Raw genomic sequence first — 24398 nt, 5'->3', positions numbered from 1 at the left:
CTGACGAAGGGTTCCGGTCCAAAACGTCGACTGATCATTTCCACGGATGCTGCCCGACCTGCTGAGTTCCTCCAGCGTGTTGTGAGTGTTGCTTTGACCCCAGCATCTGCAGATTATTTTGTGTTTATGTAATTAGTGTGCCTCAGACTTTTGCACAGTACTACATTAATTTGATGTATTGCACTACACTGCTGTGAGAGAAGACGAATTTCGTGACATGTGAATGATATTTATCACCAGATTAATAAACTCACTATCCGCTCCATGTTGACAAGTACAATACAGTATTTGCCAATCCACCCATCTATGTTTTCATCCAGAATTGGCCGCTGGATGAATTTCACAAGGGGTTTAAAAGTTGGATTGGGGTTTGGTTGCTGAGTTTCGCTTAACCACTTACACTAAACTCTATTCCGTTCTGTATCAAGGATAACTATAAAAGTTTCACTTTGAGTTAGTTCATCCAGCATTTTGTGCGAGGCGTCTGCTTTTGGATGGCCAATAACGTGTAGGTTGGACGAAAGCAAATTGCAGCTGCTGGATAGGTTCGGAAGCACTATGGAAAGGGGAGTGTAAGCATAACATATCCAATCGAGTCTTTAATGTAGCAATTGTAGTTATACCTTCCTGCGACTGACGCTTCAGTGTCGCTATTCTAATGAGAGCCTTCTTGGTAGAAGTTTCCGAGAATTTTTAAGGCATCAGACTTGAGGGGTTTGGGGAGTCTGGTTTCTCTCTCTACACACGCACACACAAATCTCAGGACCCAGCAGCATGCAGCGGTATATACTGCTTTTGTATTGTGCTAGATTCTTCGCAGCAGCCGCGTTGATCTTCTACTTCGCAACTTCGTGCACCAATTACTGGCTTCACGCTGTAACATGTCAGACCGTGAACGACACGCTGGAAGATGAAAACCTCCCGGTTGGTGAGGTAAAATCAGGGGATGTGGGGCGGTGTGGGACAAGGGGTGGTTCTGCCACTTTATCACTGGGCGAATATCCCCGCGGTCCGTCGAGTATGATGTGAAGTTTGTGCTGAATCTTTCAATAAGTTATTTAATCTTGCTGCTTTAAAATGTTTAAAAGATTTAAATCTCCGAGCCAGGTAGGTGTGCGTGTGTGCGTGTGTGTGTGTGTGTGTGTGTGTCTTGTATCGCTGCTGTATGAATTTCACAAGGGGTTTAAAAATTTGGGGTTTGATTGCTGAGTTTCGCTTAACCACGTCCATTAAACTCTATTCCGTCAAGTTTCAAGGACAAACATAAATGTTTCACTTTGAGTTTGTTCACTAAATGGGGGAGGTGGGGGTTGCGGCGTTACAATCGGCGGAGGGAAGACAACATCTGATCAGTAAGAGGCATTTGAAAGGCACAGGGAAAGAATTCGGAGTCTCCTTGCCCCTGTAGGAGTAAGAGGCATTGAGAACCGCGGTGAACGAAGGATATTGAAGATAGTGAGGCAAAAAGAGAAAGGCAAGCCTATGTCAACTATTGGAAATTGGTTTTGAATCAGTCACATGAAGATTAAAAGGAATGTAAAGAAGAACGTAATTAATAAATTGAGTGGGCAGAGACATGAAATGATTGTGTCAAGTATGATTAAGGAGAAATTTCTTAATCCCCTTTTAGCAAACTTTTATAAGTGTATAAGAAGTAAAGGGAAATTCGGGAAGTAATAGGTTCCCTTGAGGAGCAAATAAGTAACCTGTGCATGGAGGTAGTCAATGAATTCTTCTCATCAGTGTTCACCAAGAAGAAAGGGGCCGAGATTGGAGGGTTAGGGGGTTAGGTACAGTGATATTCTGGAGATGCTCTTTATCAGGAAGGGTGAAATGTGATTAGAGGGCGTAATGGTGGATAATCCCCAGAGCCTGGTGGGATCTAGCCCAAGATGCTAAAAGGTAAAGGGAAATGAGGGGTGGGGGGTGGAAATTGCTGTGGCTCTGACAAAGTTTTTATGTCTTTGTTAGCCAGGGTGTGGTTCCAGGCAAATTGAGGATAGCTAATGTTATGCCCATGAACAAAAGCGGCAGTAAGGATAAATTTGGAAACTACTGCTATGAGTCTTAGATCAGCATCGGGAAGATTTTGGAGATTATTCTAAGGGACGGGATTTATACACACAGATTCTTCAGATGCTGGAATCCAGAGCAACACACACAAAATATTGAAGGAACTCAGCAAGCCAGGCAGCATCTATGGAAATAATAAGCCGTCGATATTTTGTGCCAAGACCCTTCATGTCGTGGAAATACTAAGAACACCAGAGCAACTTCGAGTTTCATTTTAAGAATTTATTAACATGATATCATGGAGAGTCTGCAGCAGTTTCCACCACCACCAGAACTCTGATTTTTTGGTAATGCAGAGCTCCTATTTATAGAGCAAGACAAACAACTTCACATAACTTGGTTTAGCATCCCACATCAGTACATGATCAATTGTTTAAAAGACATGTCAATTATCTCTCAGTGTGAAATCTAACAGTGTTCCCTGTTACCAGGATTCATGATTTATCTCTGAGCATGACTCTAACAGTCTTCTCGGATGCATCCACCCTCCTGGTTCCAGGAGCTTAGCATCTTGTTTATTTGAATTCTTGTCACTGCACTTATCATACAAGGTTATTCTTGACTCGCATCAGCAGTCTTAAGTCCAGCTGCTCCAGAGTGGTCAAGTATCCCATCATACACGAGTTTTAACCAGTTCTACCATGATCAAGGTTGGGAAGGAAGGGATAAGATGCTAGAGGAAAAAGATGGGCAGAGAAGAAGGAGCAAAACACACAAAATGCTGGAAGAACACAGCAGGCGAGGTAGCATCTATGGAAAAAAGTACAGGTGACATTTCGGCCTGAACAGAGATTTAAGTATTTCTTTAGTCAGAAGACAGTGAATCCGTGGTTTCGTTGCCACAGATGCAATCTGTGCATCTGTGGGGGGGGGGGGGGGGGGGGCGCGGCAAGTCATTGCGTACTATATAAAAAGAGTAGGTGAAATTTTTCTGTGCATCTGCTGCTTTCAATGGAATGTACTTTGAGAGCATTAGAGATTGTTAAAAAAAATGTTGTTTAAATGCGATTCGTTTCCCTACAGTTGCTAGGGGGAGCTGAAAGTCAATAAGTGACAATTGAAACAAGAGAAACTGAAAATGTTGGAATCTGGAAAGAGAGAGGACTGTTAGACTTGTGCTCAGAGATAAATTATGAGTCCTGATAACAAGGGAACAAAGAGAACTCTTAGACCCGCATAGAGAGATAATTGACTTGTCTTAAACGATTGATCATAGAAATATAGAAACACAGAAAACCTACAGCATAATACAGGCCCCTCAGTCCACAAAGTTGTGCTGAACATGTCCCTACCTTAAAAATTACTAGACTTCCCCATAGCCCTCTATTTTTCTAAGCTTCATGTACCAATCTAAAAGTCTCTTAAAAGACCCTATAGTATCCACCTCCACCACCGTTGCCGGCAGCCCATTCCACACACTCACCAATCTCTGAGTAAAAAACTTACCCCGACATCTCCTCTGTACCTACTCCCCAGCACCTTAAACCTGTGCCCTCATGTGGCAGGCATTTCAGCCCTGGGAAAAAAGCCTCTGACTCTCCACACGATCAATACCTCTCATCTTATACACCTCTATCAGGTCACCTCTCATCCTCCGTCAATCCAAGGAGAAAAGGCCGAGTTCACTTCATCTGTTTTCATAGGGCATGCTCCCCAATCCAGGCACATCTTTGTAAATCTCCTTTGCACCCTTTCTATGGCTTCCACATCCTTCCTGTAGTGAGCTGACTAGAACTCAGCACAGTACTCCAAGTGGGGTGTGACCTATATAGCTGCAACATTACCTCTCCGCTCTGAAATTCAATTCCACCATTAATGAAGGCCAATACACCATATGCCTTCTTAACCACAGTCAACCTGAGCAGCTGCTTTGAGTGTCCTATGGACTCGGACCCCAAGATCCCTCTGATCCTCCACACTGCCAAGAGTCTTACCATTAATACTATATCCTGCCTTCATATTTGACCAACCAAAATGAACCACTTCACACTTATCTGGGTTGAACTCCATCTGCCACTTCTCAGCCCACTTTTGCATCCTATCAATGTCCCGCTGTAACCTTTGACAGCCCTCCACACTATCCACAACACCTTTGTGTCATCAGCAAACTTACTAACCCCTCCCTTCACTTCCTCATCCAGGTCATTTATAAAAATCACGAAGAGTAAGGGTCCAAGAAAAGATCCCTGAGGCACACCACTGGTGACCGACCTCCATGCAAAATATGACCTGTCTACAACCACCCATTGCCTTTTGTGGGCAAGCCAGTTCTGGATCTACAAAGCAATGTCCCCTTGGATCCCATGCCTGCTTACTTTCTCAATAAGCCTTGCCTGGGGTACTTTATCAAATGCCTTGCTGAAATCCATATACACTGCATCTACTACTCTTCCTTCATCAATGTGTTTAGTCACATCCTCAAAAATTCAATCAGACTCGTAAGGCACGAGCTGCCCTTGACAACGCCATGCTGACTATTTCTAATCATATTAATCAAATGTTCATAAATCCCGCCTCTCAGGATCTTCTCCATCAACTTACCAACCACTGAAGTAAGACTCACTAGTCTATAATTTTCTGGGTTATCTCTACTCCCTTTCTCGAATGAAGTAACAACATCCGCAACCCTCTAATCCTCCAGAACCTCTCCTGTCCCCATTGATGATTCAAAGATCATCGTCAGAGGCTCAGCAATCTCCTCCCTCACCTCCCACAATAGCTTGGGGTACATCTCAACTGGTCCCAGCGAGTTATCCAACTTGATGCTTTCCAAAACCTCCAGCACATCCTCTTTCTTAATATCTACATGCTCAAGCTTTTCAGTCTGCTGCAAGTGAGCACTACAATCACCAATAACCTTTTCCATAGTGAATACTGAAGTAAAGTATTCATTAAGTACCCCTGCTATTTCCTCCGGTTCCATACACACTTTCCCACTGTCACACTTGATAGGTCCTATTTTTTCATATCTTATCCTCTTGCTCTTCACATACTTGTAGAATGCCTTAGGGTTTTCCTTAATCCTGCCTGCCAAGACCTTCTCATGGCCCCTTCTGGCTCTCCTAGTTTCCTTTTTAAGCTCCTTACTGTTAGCCTTATAATCTTTTAGATCCCTAACATTACCTAACTCTCTGAACTTTTTGTAAGCTTTTCTTTTCTTCTTGGCTAGATTTATTACAGCCTGCCTGTTCCTATCTCTCTCCAATGCAATTGTAAGGGAGATAGAATTATGATCTCTATCTCCAAAATGCTCTCCCACTGTGAGATCTGACACCTGACCAGATTCATTTCTCAATACCAAATCAAGTACAGTCTCTCCTCTTGTAGGCTTATCTACATATTGTGTCAAGAAACCTTCCTGAACACACCTAACAAACTCCACCCCATCTGAACTCCTTGCTCTAGGGAGATGACAATCGATATTTGGGAAATTAAAATCTCCCATAACGACAACTCTGTTATTATTAAACCTTTCCAAGATCTGTTTCCCTATCTGCTCCTCGATATCCCTGTTACTATTGAGCGGCCTATAAGAACACCCAGTAAAGTTATTGGCCCCTTCCTGTTCCTAACCTCCACCCACAGAGACTCCGTAGACAATCTCTCCATGACGTCCACCTTTTCGGCAGCCGTGACACTATCTCTGATCAACAGTGCCACACTCCCACCTCTTTTGCCTCCCTCCCTGCCCTTTCTGAAACATCTAAAACTCAGCACTTGAAGTAATGCTCCCTGTCCCTGAGCTATCCAAGTCTCTGTTACGGCTACCACATCCTATCTCCAAGTACTGAACCACACTCTAAGCTCATCTGCTTTGTTCACAATACTCCTTGTGTTAACATAGACACATCTGAAACCGTTGGTCTGAGCGCATCCCTTCTCTATCACCTGCCTATCCTCCCTCACACACTGTCTCCAAGCTTTCTCTATTTGTGAGCCAACCGCCTCTTCCCCAGTCTCTTCAGCTTGGTTCCCACTCCCCCAACAATTCTAGTTTAAATTCTCCCCAGTAGCCTTAGCAAACCTCCCTGCCAGGATATTGATCCTCCTGGGATTCAGGTGCAACCCGTCCTTTTTTTATAGGTCACACCTGCCACAAAAGAGGTCCCAATGATGCAGAAATCTGAATCCCTGCTCCCCTGCTCCAATCCCTCAGCCACGCGTTTATCCTCCACCTCATTCTATTCCTATACTCACTGTCATGTGGCACAGGCAGTAATCCTGAGATGACTACCTTTGCGGTCCTGCTTCTCAAATTCCTTCCTAACTCCCTGTAGTCTTTTTTCAGGACCTCTTCCCTTTTTCTACCTATGTCATTGGTACCAATATGTACCATGACCTCTGGCTGTTCTCCCTCCCACTGCAGGATATCGTGGATGCGATCTGAAACATCCCAGACCCTGGCACCTGGGAGGCAAACTACCATCTGAGTTTCTTTCTTGCGTCCACAGAATCGCCTGTCTGACCCCCTAACTATAGAATCCCCTATCATTTCTGCCTTCCTCTTCCTTTCTCTACCTTTCTGAGCACAGGGCTGGTCTCTGTGCCAGAGGCACGCCACTGTTGCTGACCCCAGGTAGGCTGTCTCCCCCCAACAGTATTCAAACAGGAGTAGTTATTGTCAAAGGGTACAGCCATAGCGGTGCTCTTTAGTACCCGACTCTTCCCTTCCCCTCTCCTGACTGTGACCCACTTGTCTGTCTCCTGTGGCCCCGGTGTGACCACCTGCCTATAATTCCTTTCTATCACCTCCTCGCTCTCCCTAACCACACGAAGGTCATCGAGCTGCACCTCCAGTTCCCTAATGCGGTCCCTTAGTTGCTGCAGCTCGACACAACAGGTGCAGATATGGCTGTCCAGGAGGCTGGGAGACTTCAGGACCTCCCACATCTGACACCGAGCACAGAAAACTGACCCCACACACGTACTTCCTCCTTTCTGCAATTAACACAGGTAGACCTACCTCGCCTTGTTACCACCTAAGCCCGTTGAGCCAAAGCCCTATCACTGTGCTACCTCTCACTCCACTGCCCGCTGGATATGGTGGTCTTCTTTTTAAACTTTTCCTGCTCTACTAGCTGACGTCACGCACCTGCGCAGTCTTGCCTCTCTTTTACCCCGAGTAGTAAAAGTACCTTTGCTCCAGAAATCCTTAGCCATTCACCCGCAGCCTTCTTGCTCCGAATCATGTACTGGCTGTGGGATACTAAGCAAAGATATGTGAAGTTATTCGTCTTGCTGTATAAATATGAACTCTGTTTAATCTAAAAATCAGAACGCTGATGGTGGTGGAGACTGCTGCAGACTCTCCATGATATCATATTAATAAACACTTAAAATGTCAATTATTTGATGTAAATCCTAGGGGGAAATGGGGATTTGAAGGCACTACGATTTCAATATTTATCATAGTAGGTTCAAAACTCATGCTCTCCATAGCCATGTAGAATCAGAGTATAGAAATATCATCCGCACAACATTTGTACTATTCTGTGTGACGAGAATACACATAAATTAAGATGTTTGCTGGCCTGGGCTAGCACCAGTGGCATCAGCAGTTGGTCTGCCACCTGTCCTCAGGGGAGGGAGAGATAAGGAACACAATGAAGCAGCATTTGGAGATGTTAATGAAGGAGCCATCAGTCTGGGTATTGTCAAGATTGGCTCCCCCTTTGAACCCTGAACTGTTTGAAGTGATGGACAGGCGATCTGGAGATGTGTAATGAAGGGACGGGAGAGAGAGCTGTCTAGAGCGGCTCCCCCTTTGAACCCTGAACTGTTTGAAGTGATGGACAGGCGATACCCCAGCAGGGGGATAAAAAGGGACAGGTTCGCTAAGGCAGGACGCGACACCCCGAGGTAACGAGACCCTGGAAGCGGTGCGCCTCCCACAAGTCGGTGGGAAGCTCTTGGACGGCTGATCGCGGGATCAGCCCTAGACGCACAGGGTGGAAAGGTACGATCAGCAGGAACCCGGTGTCTGTCCGCCCTTGCCTGGGGTGCCAGGTTCACTGCAGAGGATCGACCGCATCTGGAGGAGGGGTCACAGTCGGTGACTTCAGGTGACATCACAAAGGACCCGCCCGAAAGCTGCTTGTGAGCAATATCGCAGGTCTGTGTGTGGAAGCCGTTTTGACTGATCATTCGTTCTTGTTCTGTCTCCTTCCTCCCACATTGTCCATCGCCATGGCAACGATTACTGCGAACTGAACTAAATTGAACTGGACTTTGTGTCACTTTGAAATTGGTCATTTATCTCTAGACAACAATAGAGCTTGATTGATCCTGTTATCTTAATTCTGTGCACATGTGTGTTTATCATTGCTGAACTGTTGTATTTATTATCCTTTCGATTACTGTGTTGCTTGTTTCTTTAATAAAACTTTCTTAGTTCTAGTAATCCAGACTCCAACTGAGTGATCCATTTCTGCTGGTTTGGCAACCCAGTTACGGGGTACGTAACATCTGGCATGGAGAGATATTGCTAGTCCTTCATTTAGTACTTACTGTAGATGGTCCAGTGAATGTTCAGATGTTGGCACAATACAGCACAGGTGCTAACTAATCATGCACTTTAGAAAAAGCCTTGCATACTTTCACTAGGGAAGCCTTTGGCTGCAGAAGTGGATGAGTTGTTAAGGGCTCATGAGCAGTGGGACAACGTGGGATCAGTGGCTTTGGACTGGAGATGACCAGTTGATAACTGTGCTGGAGTTTGAACTGTGCCCAGTCAGTGAATGACAGCGCAACTAGAGGCGACTTCACACAGGTCTTGATTGAAGATTAAATGAGCAGGGCTTTGCAGCAGTTTTTGAAGTTTGAATTGCACCCAATCAGTGAAGAGGTGACTTCACACATGTCCGCAATTAAAGATTAAAAAAGCAGCACTTCATGGCAGTTTTCAGAGATGAATTGCGCCTAATCAGTGAACAGGGGTCATCATCAAGGGTGAATAAAAATAAGGCAGGGGCAAGCAGAGTGGCCATTGTGTGAGTGGGCCATTGTTAGAGAAGGGAAATATTGGCTTTGACTCATCAGGCCTAGGGGAGATGTGGCATGGGCGAGGTAATTATCTGGTAAGTTTCTTCTTTTTCTTCTTTATTCCTCATTCCTCATCTGTTAAGGCATAGCTATGTAGTGAAAATGGCTCTGGGGCTGTGTTGTGTTCTTTGTGTGATATGTAGGAATTCTGGGAGACCCCTAGACTCCCGGATGACCAGATCTGCACCAGCTGCACCGAGCTGCAGCTCCTCAGACAATACGTTAAGGAATTGGAGCTGCAGTTCGACGACCTTCAGCTCATACCGGAGACTGAGAAACTACAGGGAGATAGTCATTCCTAGGTTGCAAGAGGCAGATAACTGGGTGACTCGCAAGAGAAGAAAGGGAAGTGGGCAGCCAGCACAGAGTACACCTGTGACCATTCCCATCAATAATAAGTATACCATTTTGGATACTAATGAGGGGAATGACCGTCCGGGGGTGGGGAGGGGGGGGTGCTGCAATGACTGGGTTTCCAGCATTGAGTCTGATGCTGTGGCTCAGAAAAGAAGAGAGGTGAAGGGGACTGCAGTAGTTATAGGAGGTTCCATAGTTAGAGGAATAGAGATGAAATTCTGTGGGCACGATAGAGACACCCAGATGGTATGTTGCCTCCCAGGTGTCTGTGTCAGGGATGTCTAGGATCATGTCCAAAGCAGTCTGAAAGGGGAGAGTGAGCAGCCAGATGTCTTGGTACATATTGGCACCAAATATATAGTTTGGAAAGGTGTGGAGGTCCTGAAGAGAGATTTTAGGGAGCTAAGTAGAAAGCTGAAAAGTAGAACCTCCAGGTTAGTAATCTCTGGATTTCTGCCTGTGCTATGTGCCAGCAAGGGTAAGAATAGGAGCATTTGGCAGACAAATGTGTGGCTGAGGAACTAGTGCAGGGGGTAGGTTTTCAGATTCTGGAGCACTGGGATTTCTTCTGGGCAAAGTATGAACTATACAAAAGAGATGGATTACAACTGAACATGGGGAGACCATTATCCTTGTGGGCAAGTTTGCCAGAGCAGATCAGGAGGGTTTAAACTAATTTGGCATGGGGATGGGAACCAGAGTGATAGTACTGAGGATGGGGCAGTTGGTTGCACCTGAACCCGAGGGGGACCAATATTCTCATGGGCAGGTTTGTTAGAGCTGTTGGGGAAGGTTTAAACTAAATTAGCAGGGGTTGGGAACCGGAGTGAAGGGATTCAGAATAGGATGGATGGTAAAAAGGTAAAGATAGCATGCAGTCAGATTGTCAGGAAGGAAAGGCAGGTGCTGGGACTTAGTTGCAGCCAACAGGCTGAGTATCAAATCATTAGGGATGCAAAATCAGAAAGGATAGCAGATATGGTGCTCCAGGTGTCGTATCTAAATGAGCGAAGTACAAGAAAAAAGATGGATGATCTTGTAATATTACAGATTGCCAGGTATGATGTTGTGGCCATCACTGAATCGTGGCCGAAGGATGGCTGTAGCTGGGAGCTGAATGTCCAAGGTTACACCTTATATCAGAGGGATAGGAAGGTAGGCAGAGGGGATAGTGTGGGCTCTACTGGTAAAAACTGGCATAAAATCAGTAGAAAGATGTGACATAGGATCAGAAGATGTTGAATCCTTGTGGGTTGAGTTAAGAAACTGCAAGGGTAAGAGGATGTTGATGGCATTATAGACAATAGACAATAGATGCAGGAGTAGGCCATTCGGCCCTTCGAGCCAGCACTGCCATTCACTATGATCATGGCTGATCATCCACAATCAGTATCCAGTTCCTGCCTTATCCCGATAACCTTTGATTCCACTACCTTTAAGAGCTCTATCAGTCTCTTTCTCGAAAGCATCCAGAGACTTGGCCTCCACAGCCTTCTGGGGCAGAGCATTCCATATATCCACCACTCTCTGGGTTAAAAGGTTTTTCCTCAATTCCATTCTAAATGGCCTACCCCTTATTCTTAAACTGTGGCCTCTGGTTCTGGACTCAGCGGGAACATGCTTTCTGCCTCCAGCGTGTCCAATCCCTTAATAATCTTATATGTTTCAATAAGATCCCCTCTAAGCCTTCTAAGTTCCAGAATATATAAGCCTAGTCGCTCCAATCTTTCGACATATGACAGTCCTGCCATCCCGGGAATTAACCTTGTGAACCTACGCTGCACTCCCTCAGTAGCAAGAATGTCCTTCCTCAAATTTGGAGACCAAAACTGCACACAGTACTCCAGGTGTGGTCTCACCAGGGCCCTGTACAGCTGCAGATGGACCTCTTTGCTCTTATACTCAATTCCCTTTGTTATGAAGGCCAGCATGCTATTAGCTTTCTTCACTGCCTGCTGTACTTGCATGCTTGCTTTTTTACGTACCCTGCAACTGGGTTGTCAGACTAGCAGAAATGGACCACTCGTTGGAGTCTGTGATTACTAGGAACTAATAAAGTTTTATTAACAAAAATAAGTAATACAGTACACTAACCGTAAGGATATAAATGTAACAGGTTAGCAATGATAGTATAGACATATACACAGAAATAGGGCAATAGGAATCAACCAAGCTCTATTGCAGTCTAGGGGTAAAATAACCAGTCTTAAGGTGAAGCAGAGTTCAGTTCAGTCTAGTGTAGTTCGAAGTAATTGCTGTTGTTGTACTGTTGGGGGGAGAGAGAGAGAGAGAGAGAGAGAGAGAGAGAGAGAGAGAGAGTGAGAGAGTGAGAGATACAGTTGGTTTTAGGCAAACCTTTCGATGCCCTCTGATCCCGCTGTGGTCACCGACTGTGACCCCTCCGTTCCAGATGCGATTGTTCTTCCGTGGTGAACCCGGCACCCAGGCAAGGGCGGACACATACCAGGTTCCTACCGATCGTACCTTTACACCCTGTGAGCCTCTGACCGATTCCCGCGAATCGGTCCTCCAAACTCCCACCAACTTGTGGGGCACGATGCTCTTTCCAGGGTCTCGTGGCGTGTGTCCCGTGCCTTAGCAAACCCTCTATTTTTATCCCCCTGATGGGGTATCACCTGTCCATCAAACTTCACACTTTCTATTGTCTCAGCCGGATTTGTTACTGACCAGTTCAAGTTCAAAGCAAACTGTCTGTGGCAGACGCCACATACTGAATTATGTGTCTGTCTCTCGTTAATCTCTCTCTTCTCTCTTATTAGCATTTTGAATGGTTCTCCGTTGTCTCTTGTTATCTCTCTCATTAGCATCATCCGTTCCGCAGCTCTGCTTGGCTTCACACATGACACCCCCACCCATAAAAGAGTTTTTACCGGGGGTAAAAATTACGGGCATAAATACACATTATAAAATACACACTAATATACAGGTAGTCATCAGCTATTCGGGTAATACAGAGAAATTTAAATTTTAACACCTGGACAGACAATCAGCAATCACATTGTCGGTTCCTTTTACATGTTTTATCTTTATATCAAATTCCTGTAATACCAGGCTCCAACTTAACAAGCGTTTGTTTTTATCCTTCATTGTGGTCAAAAACACTAATGGATTGTGATCAGTGTAAACTATGAGTGGTTTCCGTGCCGGACAAATATAAACCTCAAAATGTTGTAATGCCAGAATGATTGCGAGTAATTCCTTTTCCACAATGGAATAATTTCTCCGATGGACATTAAACTTCTTAGAAAAATATGCCACTGGGTGTTCAATTCCCTCCTTGTCTGTCTGCAACAGCACCGCCCCTGCCACTTCGTCGCTAGCATCTGTTGCTAGGGAGAAGGGTTTTGAAAAGTCAGGCGCATTCAATACAGAGTGGTGACACAGAATCGCCTTCAGACTCTCGAAGGCTTGTTGACAAAGGTCGTTCCACACAAACTTCTCATTCTTCGGCAAGAGCTTAGTAAGAGGGAGGGTAATATCCGCAAAGTTTTTGCAAAACTTCCGATAGTACCCCACCATCCCCAAAAACCTTCTCAGGGCCCTCTTGTCCGTCGGGATGGGAAGTTCAGAGATAGCCTGCACCTTAGCCTGCATCGGTGCCAGCTGCCCCTGTCCTAACACATAGCCCAGATATGTGACCTTAGCGTGGCCGAACTCACTTTTCGCGAGGTTCACTGTCAGCTTGGCTTCAGACAGCCGTTTAAACAGTTCCTCTACTGCCACAATGTGCTCCTCCCACGTGTCACTCCAAACCACTAAATCGTTAATATACGCTTCTGCATTCTTTAATCCTTTTATCACTGAATTAATCAACCTTTGGAAGGTCCCTGGGGCATTCTTCATGCCAAAAGGTAAAACATTATACTTGTATAACCCGGATGGAGTGACAAATATTGAGATTTCTCTAGCCCGGTCGGTTAAAGGAACACACCAGTACCCTTTCAGCAAATCGATCTTTGTGATGTACTTAGCCCTCCCCACTTTATCGATGAAATCGTCTACCCTGGGATGGGGTAAGCATCAGTTTTTGTAATGGCGTTCACCTTTCTGTAATCTGTACAGAATCATATGCTCCTGTCGGGTTTCGGGACAACCACACAGGGAGAGGCCCATTCTGATTTGGAAGGCCTAATAATACCTGTGGCTAGCATGTGTTCAATTTCTTTCTCCACTAGCTTGCCCTTCTCCAAGTTCATCCTATAGGGGTGTTGCTTAATAGGCTGATCTGATGTGACAACAACATCACGTACCGTCCCCTTGCATCGCCTGGGGACATCCAGACATACATCTGCATGCCGGTTAATTAGCTTTATCAGCGGCTCGCTCTGTTCGGGGGTTAAGTGAGAGACCTTATCAGCAAAGTTGGCGAAAACAATAGAGTTCTCCAATCTGGTCGGAACCATATTTATCGTTTCAAGATGGGTTTTCCCCTTATGATTTGGCACCCCAGCCTCATTTATTTTTGTGATAACACTGACTAGATCTGCTTTCTCATCGTGGTAAGCTTTTAACATATTAATATGCACTAATTGTGCCGGCTTACGCCTGTCCGGCGTTTCAGTAACATAATTCAAAGAGTCTATCTTTTTAATCACTTTGTATGGACCGTGGAATCTTGCCTGGAGGGGCTTGGTTACCACTGGAAACAGAACTAAGACCCTATCGCCCACTTGAAACACTTGTTCGCGGGCTCGTGTATCATACCACTGTTTCATTTTTGTTTGGGAGTTTCGTAGATTTTCTTTGGCAAGGTCACAGATCCTTTTAAGCCTCTCATGAAATTTTAAAACATAATCAATCACATTGACTTGTACTGTCGGGCTGGACCATTGCTCTTTCAGTAAGGTCAGAGGTCCTCTGGGCCTATGACCGAAGACAAACTCGAATGGGCTGAACCCCAATGACTGCTGAACCGTGTCCCTTACGGCAAATAACAAGCGAGGCAAGGCATCATCTCAGTCTCTAGCATTCCCTTGACAATAAGTTTTAATCATGGCCTTTAACGTTGCGTGGAATCTTTCCAATGCCCCTTGAGACTCCGGGTGGTACGCGGAGGCCAAAATCTGCTTTGCTCCTATCTCATCCAACATCCAACGGAATGTGTGAGATGTGAAGACACTCCCCTGATCTGACTGGATTTCCCCGGGCAGCCCCACCGTAGTGAAAAATTTCACAAGTGCCTTTACCACTGCGGGAGCCTTGACGCTTGCCAGGGGCACCGCCTCCGGAAACCTGGTGGCGGCACACATCATAGTCATCACATACTCTCGCCCACTCGCAGTTCTGGGCAGGGGACCGACAAAATCCACAATTATTCGGGAGAAAGGTTCCCCGAAAGCGGGTATCGGTCGAAGGGGTGGTTTAGGCAGGACCTGGTTCGGCTTTCCTACCACCAGACAGGTGTGACACCGTCTACAATACTCAATAATATCCTTCCTCATGTTCGGCCAGTAAAACTCTTTTATAATTCTATCGACTATTTTCCTCACCCCAAAATGTCCACCGAGTGGTATCTTGTGGGCCAGGTTAAAAATCTTGTCCCTATAGATTTTCGGCACAACGACCTGGTGTACCACCCCCGATTCCTCATCTGCGGGCACGGTACTTGGTCTCCACTTCCTCATCAGTACTCCCTCCTTCACATGATAGCCCACTGGTTCCCTTTCTATTTCTGCTTCAGAGAGAGCTGTCTCCGTCAAACCCATCAGCTCCTCGTCTCATTCCTGTGTCTGTATAAATTCCTCCCTCGCTAATGATAAATCTACCTCAACTCCCTTACTTCCTTCTGCTAAACTATGCTCCTTCTTCTCACTTTCTAACCCCTCCTGGTATAAGGCTGGTAAAAACATCTCAGCTAAATCCACATTCGCTTCGGCAGCCTTTCTCGACATGCGTCGAGTTACTGCGCAAGCGGGATAAATCTGTAAATCCATGGGCGGGTCCTCAGTCCTGGCAGGCTTGCTCGTCAGCTTTACTGCTGGGTACACATTTCCACCTGCAAGGTCCTTACCGCGTCTTCCATCGGTAATTCAGACCTCACACCTATCGTGACTGGTCCGGAGACCAAGTCACTTTTCAGGTATATCTGATGCAAAGGTACTGCTTCAGTCCCTTTCCCAATGCCTTTTATCACACTGACCTCCACAGTCTCGGTCTCTGCACTAAATTTTAACACCCTCCTTAAGATCAATGATTGACAAGCCCCAGTGTCTCTCCAGATCTGTACTGGAACTGGGTTTGACCCCTCCTTCTCTGACACCAATCCGGCTGAAGTAAACTTCTTGCGCCCTTCCTGAACTCTGTCAGACCTCTTCTCCCCTAGCGGTTTGTTTGCCAGCTCAATACAGCCAGTCGGAGTCGTCGTTTTTCCTTTCCCCGTCTCCTCCTTTGGGGCAAAGCACCTGGACGCAACGTGACAGGCTTTCCCACAATTATAACATACAAAACCAGTAGACTTCCTACCAAACTGCTTCCCGTCTTCCTTATCCTTCTCAGCAGTCCCCGGCTTACTTTCTGGCTTTGCCGGCGGACTTTCTCTGCCCTCTCGACTACCCTTCTGGTAGCTCTCACTCGGGGTAAATTTTGCTTTGTGTGTTAACGCGTACTCATCCGCTAACTTAGGAGTTGCGGCTAAGTTTTCTGCCTTTTTCTCATCTAGATAGGGCCTCATACCTTCAGGGACACAACCTTTAAATTGCTCAATCAGTATTAGCTGTAGCAGTTTGTCATAATCCCCAGTGACCCCTTTCGAGGCGCACCAACGCTCACAATACATCTGCATCTCACGGGCAAACTCTAAATACGTGCAGCCCTACTGCTTCCTCACATTCTGGAACCTTTGCCGGTATGCCTCCGGGACCAACTCATAAATCCTGAATATAGCCTGTTTTACCACATCATACCTCTGGGCATCTTCTGCTGACAACGGTGAGTAAGCTTCCTGAGCCTTCCCCTTAAGCATACTCTGGAGTAAAACAGCCCACTTATCCCTTGGCCAGTCCTGACTTGCAGTGATCTTTCAAAAATCATTCGACTTTGGCATGGTACCAGAGTACTGGAAAATTGCAGATGTCACTCTACTGTTTAAGAAGGGAGGAAGGAAGCAGAAAGGAAATTATAGACCAGTTAACCCGACCTCAGTGGTTGGGAAAATGTTAGAGTCAGTTGTTAAGGATGAGGTGATGGAGTACTTGGTGACACAGGATAAGATAGTACAAAGTCAGCATGGTTTCGTTCAGGGAAATTCCTGTCTGATGAACCAGTTGGAGTTGTTTGAGGAGATTACAAGTAGATAACTGAAGGGGATGCAGTGAATGTTGTATATCTGGACTTTCAGAAGGCCTTTGACAAGGTGCCACACATAAGGCAGCGTACCAAGTTAAGAGCCCATGATATTACAGGAAAGTTACTAGCATGGTTAGAGAATTGGCTGATTTGGAGGAGGTAGCGAGTGGGAATAAAAGGATCCTTTTCTGGTTGGCTGCCAGTGACTAGTGGTGTTCTGCAGGGGTTGGTGTTGGGACCAGTTCTTTTTATGCTGTATATTTGGAATAGATGGCTTTGTTGCCAAGTTTGCAGATGATACGAAGATTGGTGGAGGGGCAGGTAGTGTTGAGGAAATAGGGAGGATGCGGAATGACTTAGGCAGATTAGGAGAATGGACAAGAAAGTGGCAAATGAAATACAATGTTGGAAAATGCATGGGCATGCACTTTATTAGTAGAAATAAATGTGTTGATTATTTTCTAAACGAGGAAAAAAAGCAGGAATCTGAGATGCAGAGGACTTTGGGAGTCCTTGTGCAGAACACCCTAAAGGTTAACTTGCAGGCTGAGTCGGTGGTGAGGAAGGCAGAACTCACATTAGCATTCATTTCAAGAGGTCTAGAATACAAGAACAAGGATGTGATGCTGAGGCTTTATAAGGCACTGTTGAGGCCTCACCTTGAGTATTATGAAGAATTTTGGGCCCCTCATCTTCAAAAAGATGTGCTGGCATTGGATAGGGTCCAGAGGGGGTTCACAAGGATGATTCCAGGAATGAAAGGGTTATCATACGAGGAACGTTTGATGGCTCTGGGTTTGTACCCGATGGATTCAGAAGGATGATGGGGGGATCTCATTGAAACCTTTTGAATGTTGAAAGGCCTAGACAGAGTAGATGTGAAAAAGCTGTTTCCCGTGGTGGGAGAGTCTAGGGCAAGAGGACACAGCCTTAGGATAGAGGGGTGCCCTTTCAAAGCAGAGATGTGGAGACATTTCTTTAGCCAAAGGATGGTAAATTTGTGGAATTTGTTGCTACATGCAGCTCTGGAGGCCAGGTCGTTGGGTGTATTTAGGGCAGAGATTGATAGGCTGGACATTGCATCAAAAATTATGGGGAGAAGGTTGGGAACCTGGGTTGAGGAGGAGATTGAAAAATAAGGATCAGCCACGATGGGCCAGATGGCCTAATCCTGCCCCCAAGTCTTATGGTCTTAAGGTTTACAAAGTGAGGCAGTGTGCAGTGAGACTGCTAGCAAGGACAGGCTAATGATAGGGCAAAGACTGGATGAGTTGTAATGTATAAGGGGTACAAAATCAAAAAGGGTGATGACTACAGGACTGAAAGAGTTATATTTGAATGCATGCTTTAGGTGGATTATGACAGATGAATTTGTAGGATAGGTAGAGATTGGCATAAATGATGTTGTGGGCATCACTGAATTGTGGCTGGGAGCTTAACATCCAAGGATACATAGAGGACGGGCAGGTAGGCAAAGGGAGTGGGGTGGCTCTGTTGGTAAAAAATGAATTCAAATCTTTAGAGAGAGGAGACATTGGATTGGAAGATGTAGAATCATTGTAGGTAAGAGCTAAGGAACTGCAAGGATAAAAAGACCCCGATGGGAGTTATATGCAGACATCTGAACAGTATAGATGTGGGGTATAAATTACAATGGGAGATAGAAAATGCATGTAAAAAGGGCACTGTTATGAGAGTCATGGGGGATTTCAATATTCAGGTAAACTGGGAAAATCAAGTTGGTGCTCGCATGTTAAAGGCAGAGGTTGATAGGCTCCTGATTGGTCAGTGCATGGCAGTTATGAGGAGAAGGCAGGAGATTGGGACTGAGAGGAAAATAGACCAGCCGTGATGAAATGGTGGAGAAGACTTGATGGGCCAGATGGCCTAATTCTGCTCCTATATATTATGGTCTTATGGTTTTACGTACAGGTCTCCCCCGCCATCCGAAAGTAGTGCGTTCCTATGAAACGGTTTGTAAGCCGAAATGTTGTAAAGCGAAGAAGCAATTACCATTTATTTATATGGGAAAATTTTGTGAGCGTTCGCAGACCCAAAAATAATCTGCCAAATCATGCCAAATAACATATAAAACCTAAAATAACAGTAACATATAGTAAAAGCAGGAATGATATGATAAATACACAGCCTATATAAAGTAGAAATACTTTTCCACAATCATTGCCGGCACAGATCTCTGTGGCGAAAATCTCACGCAAGCACCGTTGGCAGAAAATCTCACGTAAGCGCTGTTGGCAAAAACACGTCGCAAGTGCTCTCCAGTAATCTTTCAACTATGAGGCTGCCAAATCATGCCAAGTAACACGTAAAAATGCACAGCCTATATAAAGTAGAAATAATGTGTGTACAGTGTAGTATCACTTACGGGAATCGCGAAGACAGCGAGCACACTGGTGATGGTGTATTAGACTGAGTCGTCGCAGGCTGGGGTGGTGCAGTGGACCCCCCCCTCTGGGCCGCTGAGCAATACATTGCCGTGAAGAACGCAGGGGTCCAGCGGTAGCCGGGACGCACCCAGCACATCTTTCAGAAAAAAGCCGAAACGAACATGCTAATTGATTAGGTGCCGCCTGTAATTGTCGGCAGCACCTAATTAATTGGCATGTTTATTTCGGCTTTTTTCTTAAAGATGTGCTGTGTCCCTCCCGGCTACCTTTGCATTCTCCATGAATCGGTATCTGTTTGTGGCCTGGGGGTTGGGATGGTGGGACACTGGGGTGTCATCTCATCGCCTGTTTCCATTAGAGCAGGCAGCTCACCTTCTTCTATCTCTGCCCACCTGGATGTCGAAGGTCGAGGTTCATCGTCTGCTGTGGCTGATGTGGAAGGCTTGCTTGACTGCTGAGCCTCGCGCATTTTTCTATCACACAGTTCTTTAATAAGGACTCAAACCATCCTGCAAATATCCCCCAAACCTACGTACCCTTTCAAAATTAAAGTCATACTTTATCATTACTCATTTGGTTTCGATTGTTATCCTTTTTTCTTCCAATTGCATCAGCTCTTCATCTGTCGGTTCTTGGTCACGGGATGCCAAAACCTCTTCAAAATCATGTTTGTCAGCTTCCACAAGCCAAACTCACGTTGTCCTTACTTCGTTCACCACTATCAAAACACTTAATTATGTCTAGTTTTACCCTAAGTGTAACACCCTTACGAGCTCTTTCAGGCCTTTCCGATACCATAGAGCTCATCTTGCAAACGGCTGCTCACAGGCACGTGTTAAAGTAAAGCAGTTCCGAATCCGGGGGAGAGCGGCTGCTTGGGGCGTGCTCTGCCTTTTATCGCGTGCTGAATTTCTTTTTCGTAACAGTGAAAACACCTTCTGAAAGCGAAAACAGGATACTAATGTAGGTCTTTCATAACAGTAAGGTTTCGTAAAGCGAACTTTCGAAAAACGAGGGACACCTGTATCAGTATTACAGTGGAGTAAAGGGAATTACAGAGGCATGAGAAAGTTGGCTGGAAGAGGACATGAGCAGGGATAATGGCAAGCAGAAATAGCTGGAATTTCTGGGAGCAACTTGGAAGGCACAGGATAGATATATCCCAAAGAAGAAGACGTGTTCTAAAGGCAGGATGACGCCAATGTGGCTTATAAGGGAAGTAAAAGCCAACGTAAAAGCCAATGAGAGGGCATATAATAGAGCAAAAATTGGTGGGAAGTTAGTGGACTGGGAATTTTTTGGAAACCAACAGAAGGCAACTAAAGAAGTCATAAGGAGGGAAAAGATGGAATACAAAGGTAAGCCAGCTAATAATATTTAAAGAGTAAAAGAGAGGCGAGAGTAGATATTGGATTTCTGGAAAACAATGCTGGTGAGGTATTAAAGGGGGAACAAGGAAGTGGCGGATGAACTGAGTAAGTATTTTGCACCTGTCATCATTGAGGAAGACACTTGCAGTATGCCAGAAGTTTGTGAGTGTCAGGGGACACAAGTGAGTGAAGTTGCCATTACTAGGGAAAGGTGCTTGGGAAACTGCAAGTTCTGAAGGTAGAGAAATCACCTAGACCAGATGGTGTGCATCCCAGGGTTCTGAAAGAAGTGGCTGAAGAAATCGTGGAGGCATTAATGGTATTTGAAGAATCAATAGATTCTGGCATGGTTCAAGAGGACTGGAAAATTGAAAATGCCACTTCATTCTTCTAGAAAGGAGAGAGACGTTAGAAAGGAAATTATAGGCCAATTAGTCTGATGTCAATGGTTGGGAAGATGTTGGAGGCAATTGTGAAGGACATAATTTTTGGGTACTTGGAGGCACATAATAAAATAAGCCATAGTCAGCATGATTTCCTAAGGGAAAATCTTGCCTGACAAATCTGTTGGAATTCTTTGAAGAACTAACAAGCAGGATAGGCAGGATCAGTGGATGTTTTGTCGTTGTATTTTCAGAAGGCCTTTGACAAGTTGCGACATATGAGTCTGTTTAACAAGTTAAGAGCCCTTGGTATTACAGGCAAGATTCTAGCATGGATACAGCATTGGCTGATTGGCAGGAGGCAAAGAGCGCGAATAAAGGGAACCTTTTCTGGTTGGCTGCAGATGACTAGTGGTGTTCCACAGGGGTCTGTGTTGGGACTGCATTTTTTTTAACTTTATATGTCAATGATTTGGATGATCTAATTGATGGCTTTGTGACTTAAGTTTGTGGATGATACAAAGATAGATGGAGGGGCAGGTAGTGTTGAGGAAATGGAGAGGTTGCAGAAGGACTTAGGCAGATTAAGATAATGGACAAAGAAATGGCAGATGGAATACAGTGTAAGGAATTAGTTATGCACTTTGGAAGAAGGAATAAAAGTGTAGACTATTCTTTAAATGGCGAGAAAATTCAAAAATCTGAGGTGCAAAGGGAGCTGGGAGTCCTCATGCAGGATTCCCTAAAGGTTAATTTGCAGGTTGAGTTAGTAGTGAGGAAGAAAAATGCAATGTTAGCATTCATTTTGAGAGGACTAGAATATAAAAAAGGATGTAATGGTGAGGATTTACATGACACTAGTGAAGTCTCACTTGGATTATTGTGAGCAGTTTTGGGTGCCTTATCTAAGAAAGGATATCCCAACATTGGAGAGGTGTCAAAGGAGGTTCATGAAAATGATTCCAGGATGGAAAGGCTTATCTCATGAGGAGTGTTTGATGACTCTGGGCCTGTACTCCCTAGAATTCAGAAGAATGATGTGGGATCTCACTGAAACCTGTCAAATTTTGGAAGAGCTCTATTGTGTGGATGTGGAAAGGAATTTTCCTATGGTGTGGATCTAGGACTAGAGGACAGAGCCTCAGAATAGAGGGACATCCATTTAGAATGAAGATGAGGAGGAATTTCTTTAGCAAGAGGATGATGTATCTGTGGAATGCATTGCCACAGGCAGCTGTGGAGGCCAAGTCATTGCGTATGTATAAGGCAGATGTTTATAGATTCTTGATTGGACAGGGCATGAAGAGTTACATGGAGAAAGGAGGAGATTGAGGCTGGGAGGGAAGTAGATCAGCTGTGATGAAATGATAGAGCAGACCTGATGGACCAAATGGCCTAGATATTCTCCTATATCTTATGGTCTTATGTTCAGCATCTGCATAGAGTAGGAAAGGAGGAGATAATAATAAAAACAGAAAACACTGAAAATATTCAGTAGGTCAGGTCATGTATGTTGGAAGGGATACAGAATTAATATTTCAGATGAAAGACCCTTTGTCAGAACTGGGAAGGAGACAAAATAAGCTTGTTTAGATGCAAGGAAAGTGGCAACAGGGTGTGTATCTAATAGGATAAAAGTGGGGCAACCAAGAGGATTAGCTGTAAACAAGGTTATCTGGGAGTGAATGGGAGCACGTAGAGAGGAGGTGGAGTCAAGGTATCTGTGGGAGTCAGTGGGTTTGTAGTAAATGCCAGCAGATAGTCCATCCCTTAAGTGACGGAGAGATCCAGAAAGTGGAAAAAGATATCAGACATGGGCCAAGTGAACTTGAGGATGGGGTGGTGGTTGGTAGAAAGGTTAACAAAATTTAGCGAGCTCCGACGACTCATGCAGGATGCAGCACAAAAGCTGTCTACAACGTCATGGAAAAGAATTGCATAATAGTGCTGTGTTATATTTGGAACATGGGCTATTTCATGTAGCAAATGAAAAGGCGGGCATAGAAAGGCCCACTTGAATGTCAATGGCTACACCTTTGGTTGAGGTTGTTACATAAGGCAGTTCATAGTTTGAAATCCAATCTTCACCGTAATTCCATGGTCTCACTATTTAACATTTCATTATGTTGCTTTGTCTCTGATGCATTTAATGAGTGTGATCTTGTCTTGTACACATTCCTTTTATGAAATTCAGGAAGTTGGTAGGTTGCAAGGTTCACCTAAGCCTCTGATCGAATCTGTTGACAACACAACTGACCTGAGATCTGGCATAGTGTCAACCTTTCCCATGGTAAGGTTTGCATTTTTAGTTTTTTTCTGAACATTTGTGTTTTGCCTCTTTTTGTGCTTTTAGACAAGTTACAAATGAATTGACACTGGCCCCTTCAGTAAACAAAACTGTTAACAAAACCGCTGCAAGTAATTCTCCATGATTTAGTTTAATTTGCTGCCCAAAATCCTGCTTTTTAAAACTTTCTTTTACTAAACAGTTCAACAAGTATTCACCATCCAACCTTTACAGAAATCTGTATCCTATATAGTTGTCAAAAAAGTAAAGCATAGAATCATAAGCTAATAGTTATTTTGCTAGTGGACCTAACAAGATTAAATTACTATAAAGTTGGGATGGCAATGCATTCGAACAAACTAACAGCATGAGTAATTTTGTCGACACAAATACAATAAAACTTATTTTGGGATACTTCTTGGAATGTAATCTTTTAACCAAAGTAACCATAAACAATATTTTAAGTTTTGTTACAACATCAGTTTGGGCTTTCAAAGGGGAATTGGAAGGGCACTTAATGAATATGGATGGGACTGATGGTGTTGCAATGCTCGATTAAGCACATAGTTCTGTTTCAGCAGACTTCCAGTGGAAGCACCAAATCAAGTCAAATGGAACCAGTGTTGCCTAGAAATGGAATTGTTCAGTATCAGAAGCTCACTAAGAAATCTAAGGTTGGCCGTTTGCCATTCGGAAGTATTTACACAGTTCTTGCGTTGGTGAGTAAAATAGCCAAATAAATGAAACGTTGTTTACAAATTTACATATTCATCTCCTTAGACTTAGTGACTATATCAATCTCAAAGCCTTGTATATGAACCTTGTTTGTTAAAAGTGTCATAGTGAGACTGGATCTTCACTTGTTTTCTTTCTGCTTGTGAGAATATAGCTAGATTACATTGACACAATTAAAATCAAAATATAGGCAGAGGTGAAATAGATCTTACTTCCTTGTCAATGCTCCTGTGTGCCATTTACAAAATGATTTGAGGCACAAAGTTGTTACCAAAGCTCTATGTGACAGGCAAACAAATTAGCCTCAAATACCGTACATTATGTGAATTATCTTCCAGCCTGTTAGAGGAAACTTGATATGCACAGTTAATACATAGGCCAAGGTCTTACCCCATTGCAAGCATCTGTAATTTTCTGATTTATGTCATACTCAAACCAC

General features: G+C 44.5%; 1 protein-coding gene across 2 annotated transcripts in view; it reads left to right on the top strand.

The window, feature by feature from the left end:
- The first annotated feature begins 568 nt into the window (after positions 1 to 568).
- The window catches only part of LOC140200222 (transmembrane protein 182-like), a 55166-nt gene continuing 31336 nt past the window's right edge, over positions 569 to 24398 (top strand). Inside the window, exons 1-3 of one of the 2 annotated variants that reach the window (XM_072263221.1) lie at positions 573 to 933; positions 23132 to 23227; positions 23806 to 23943. In XM_072263221.1, coding sequence (XP_072119322.1) covers positions 775 to 933; positions 23132 to 23227; positions 23806 to 23943 — 393 coding nt within the window. In that variant the 5' untranslated portion in view covers positions 573 to 774. Of the gene's footprint in view, positions 934 to 23131; positions 23228 to 23805; positions 23944 to 24398 lie in introns of both variants that reach the window. The other variant, XM_072263222.1, reaches the window with a different exon arrangement.

The sequence above is a fragment of the Mobula birostris genome, chromosome 7 (genome assembly GCF_030028105.1).
Source record: "Mobula birostris isolate sMobBir1 chromosome 7, sMobBir1.hap1, whole genome shotgun sequence".
NCBI classification, from domain to species: domain Eukaryota; kingdom Metazoa; phylum Chordata; class Chondrichthyes; order Myliobatiformes; family Myliobatidae; genus Mobula; species Mobula birostris.
The sequence above is the reverse complement of the archived record's forward strand: the minus strand, read 5'-3'. Positions and strand labels throughout refer to the sequence as shown.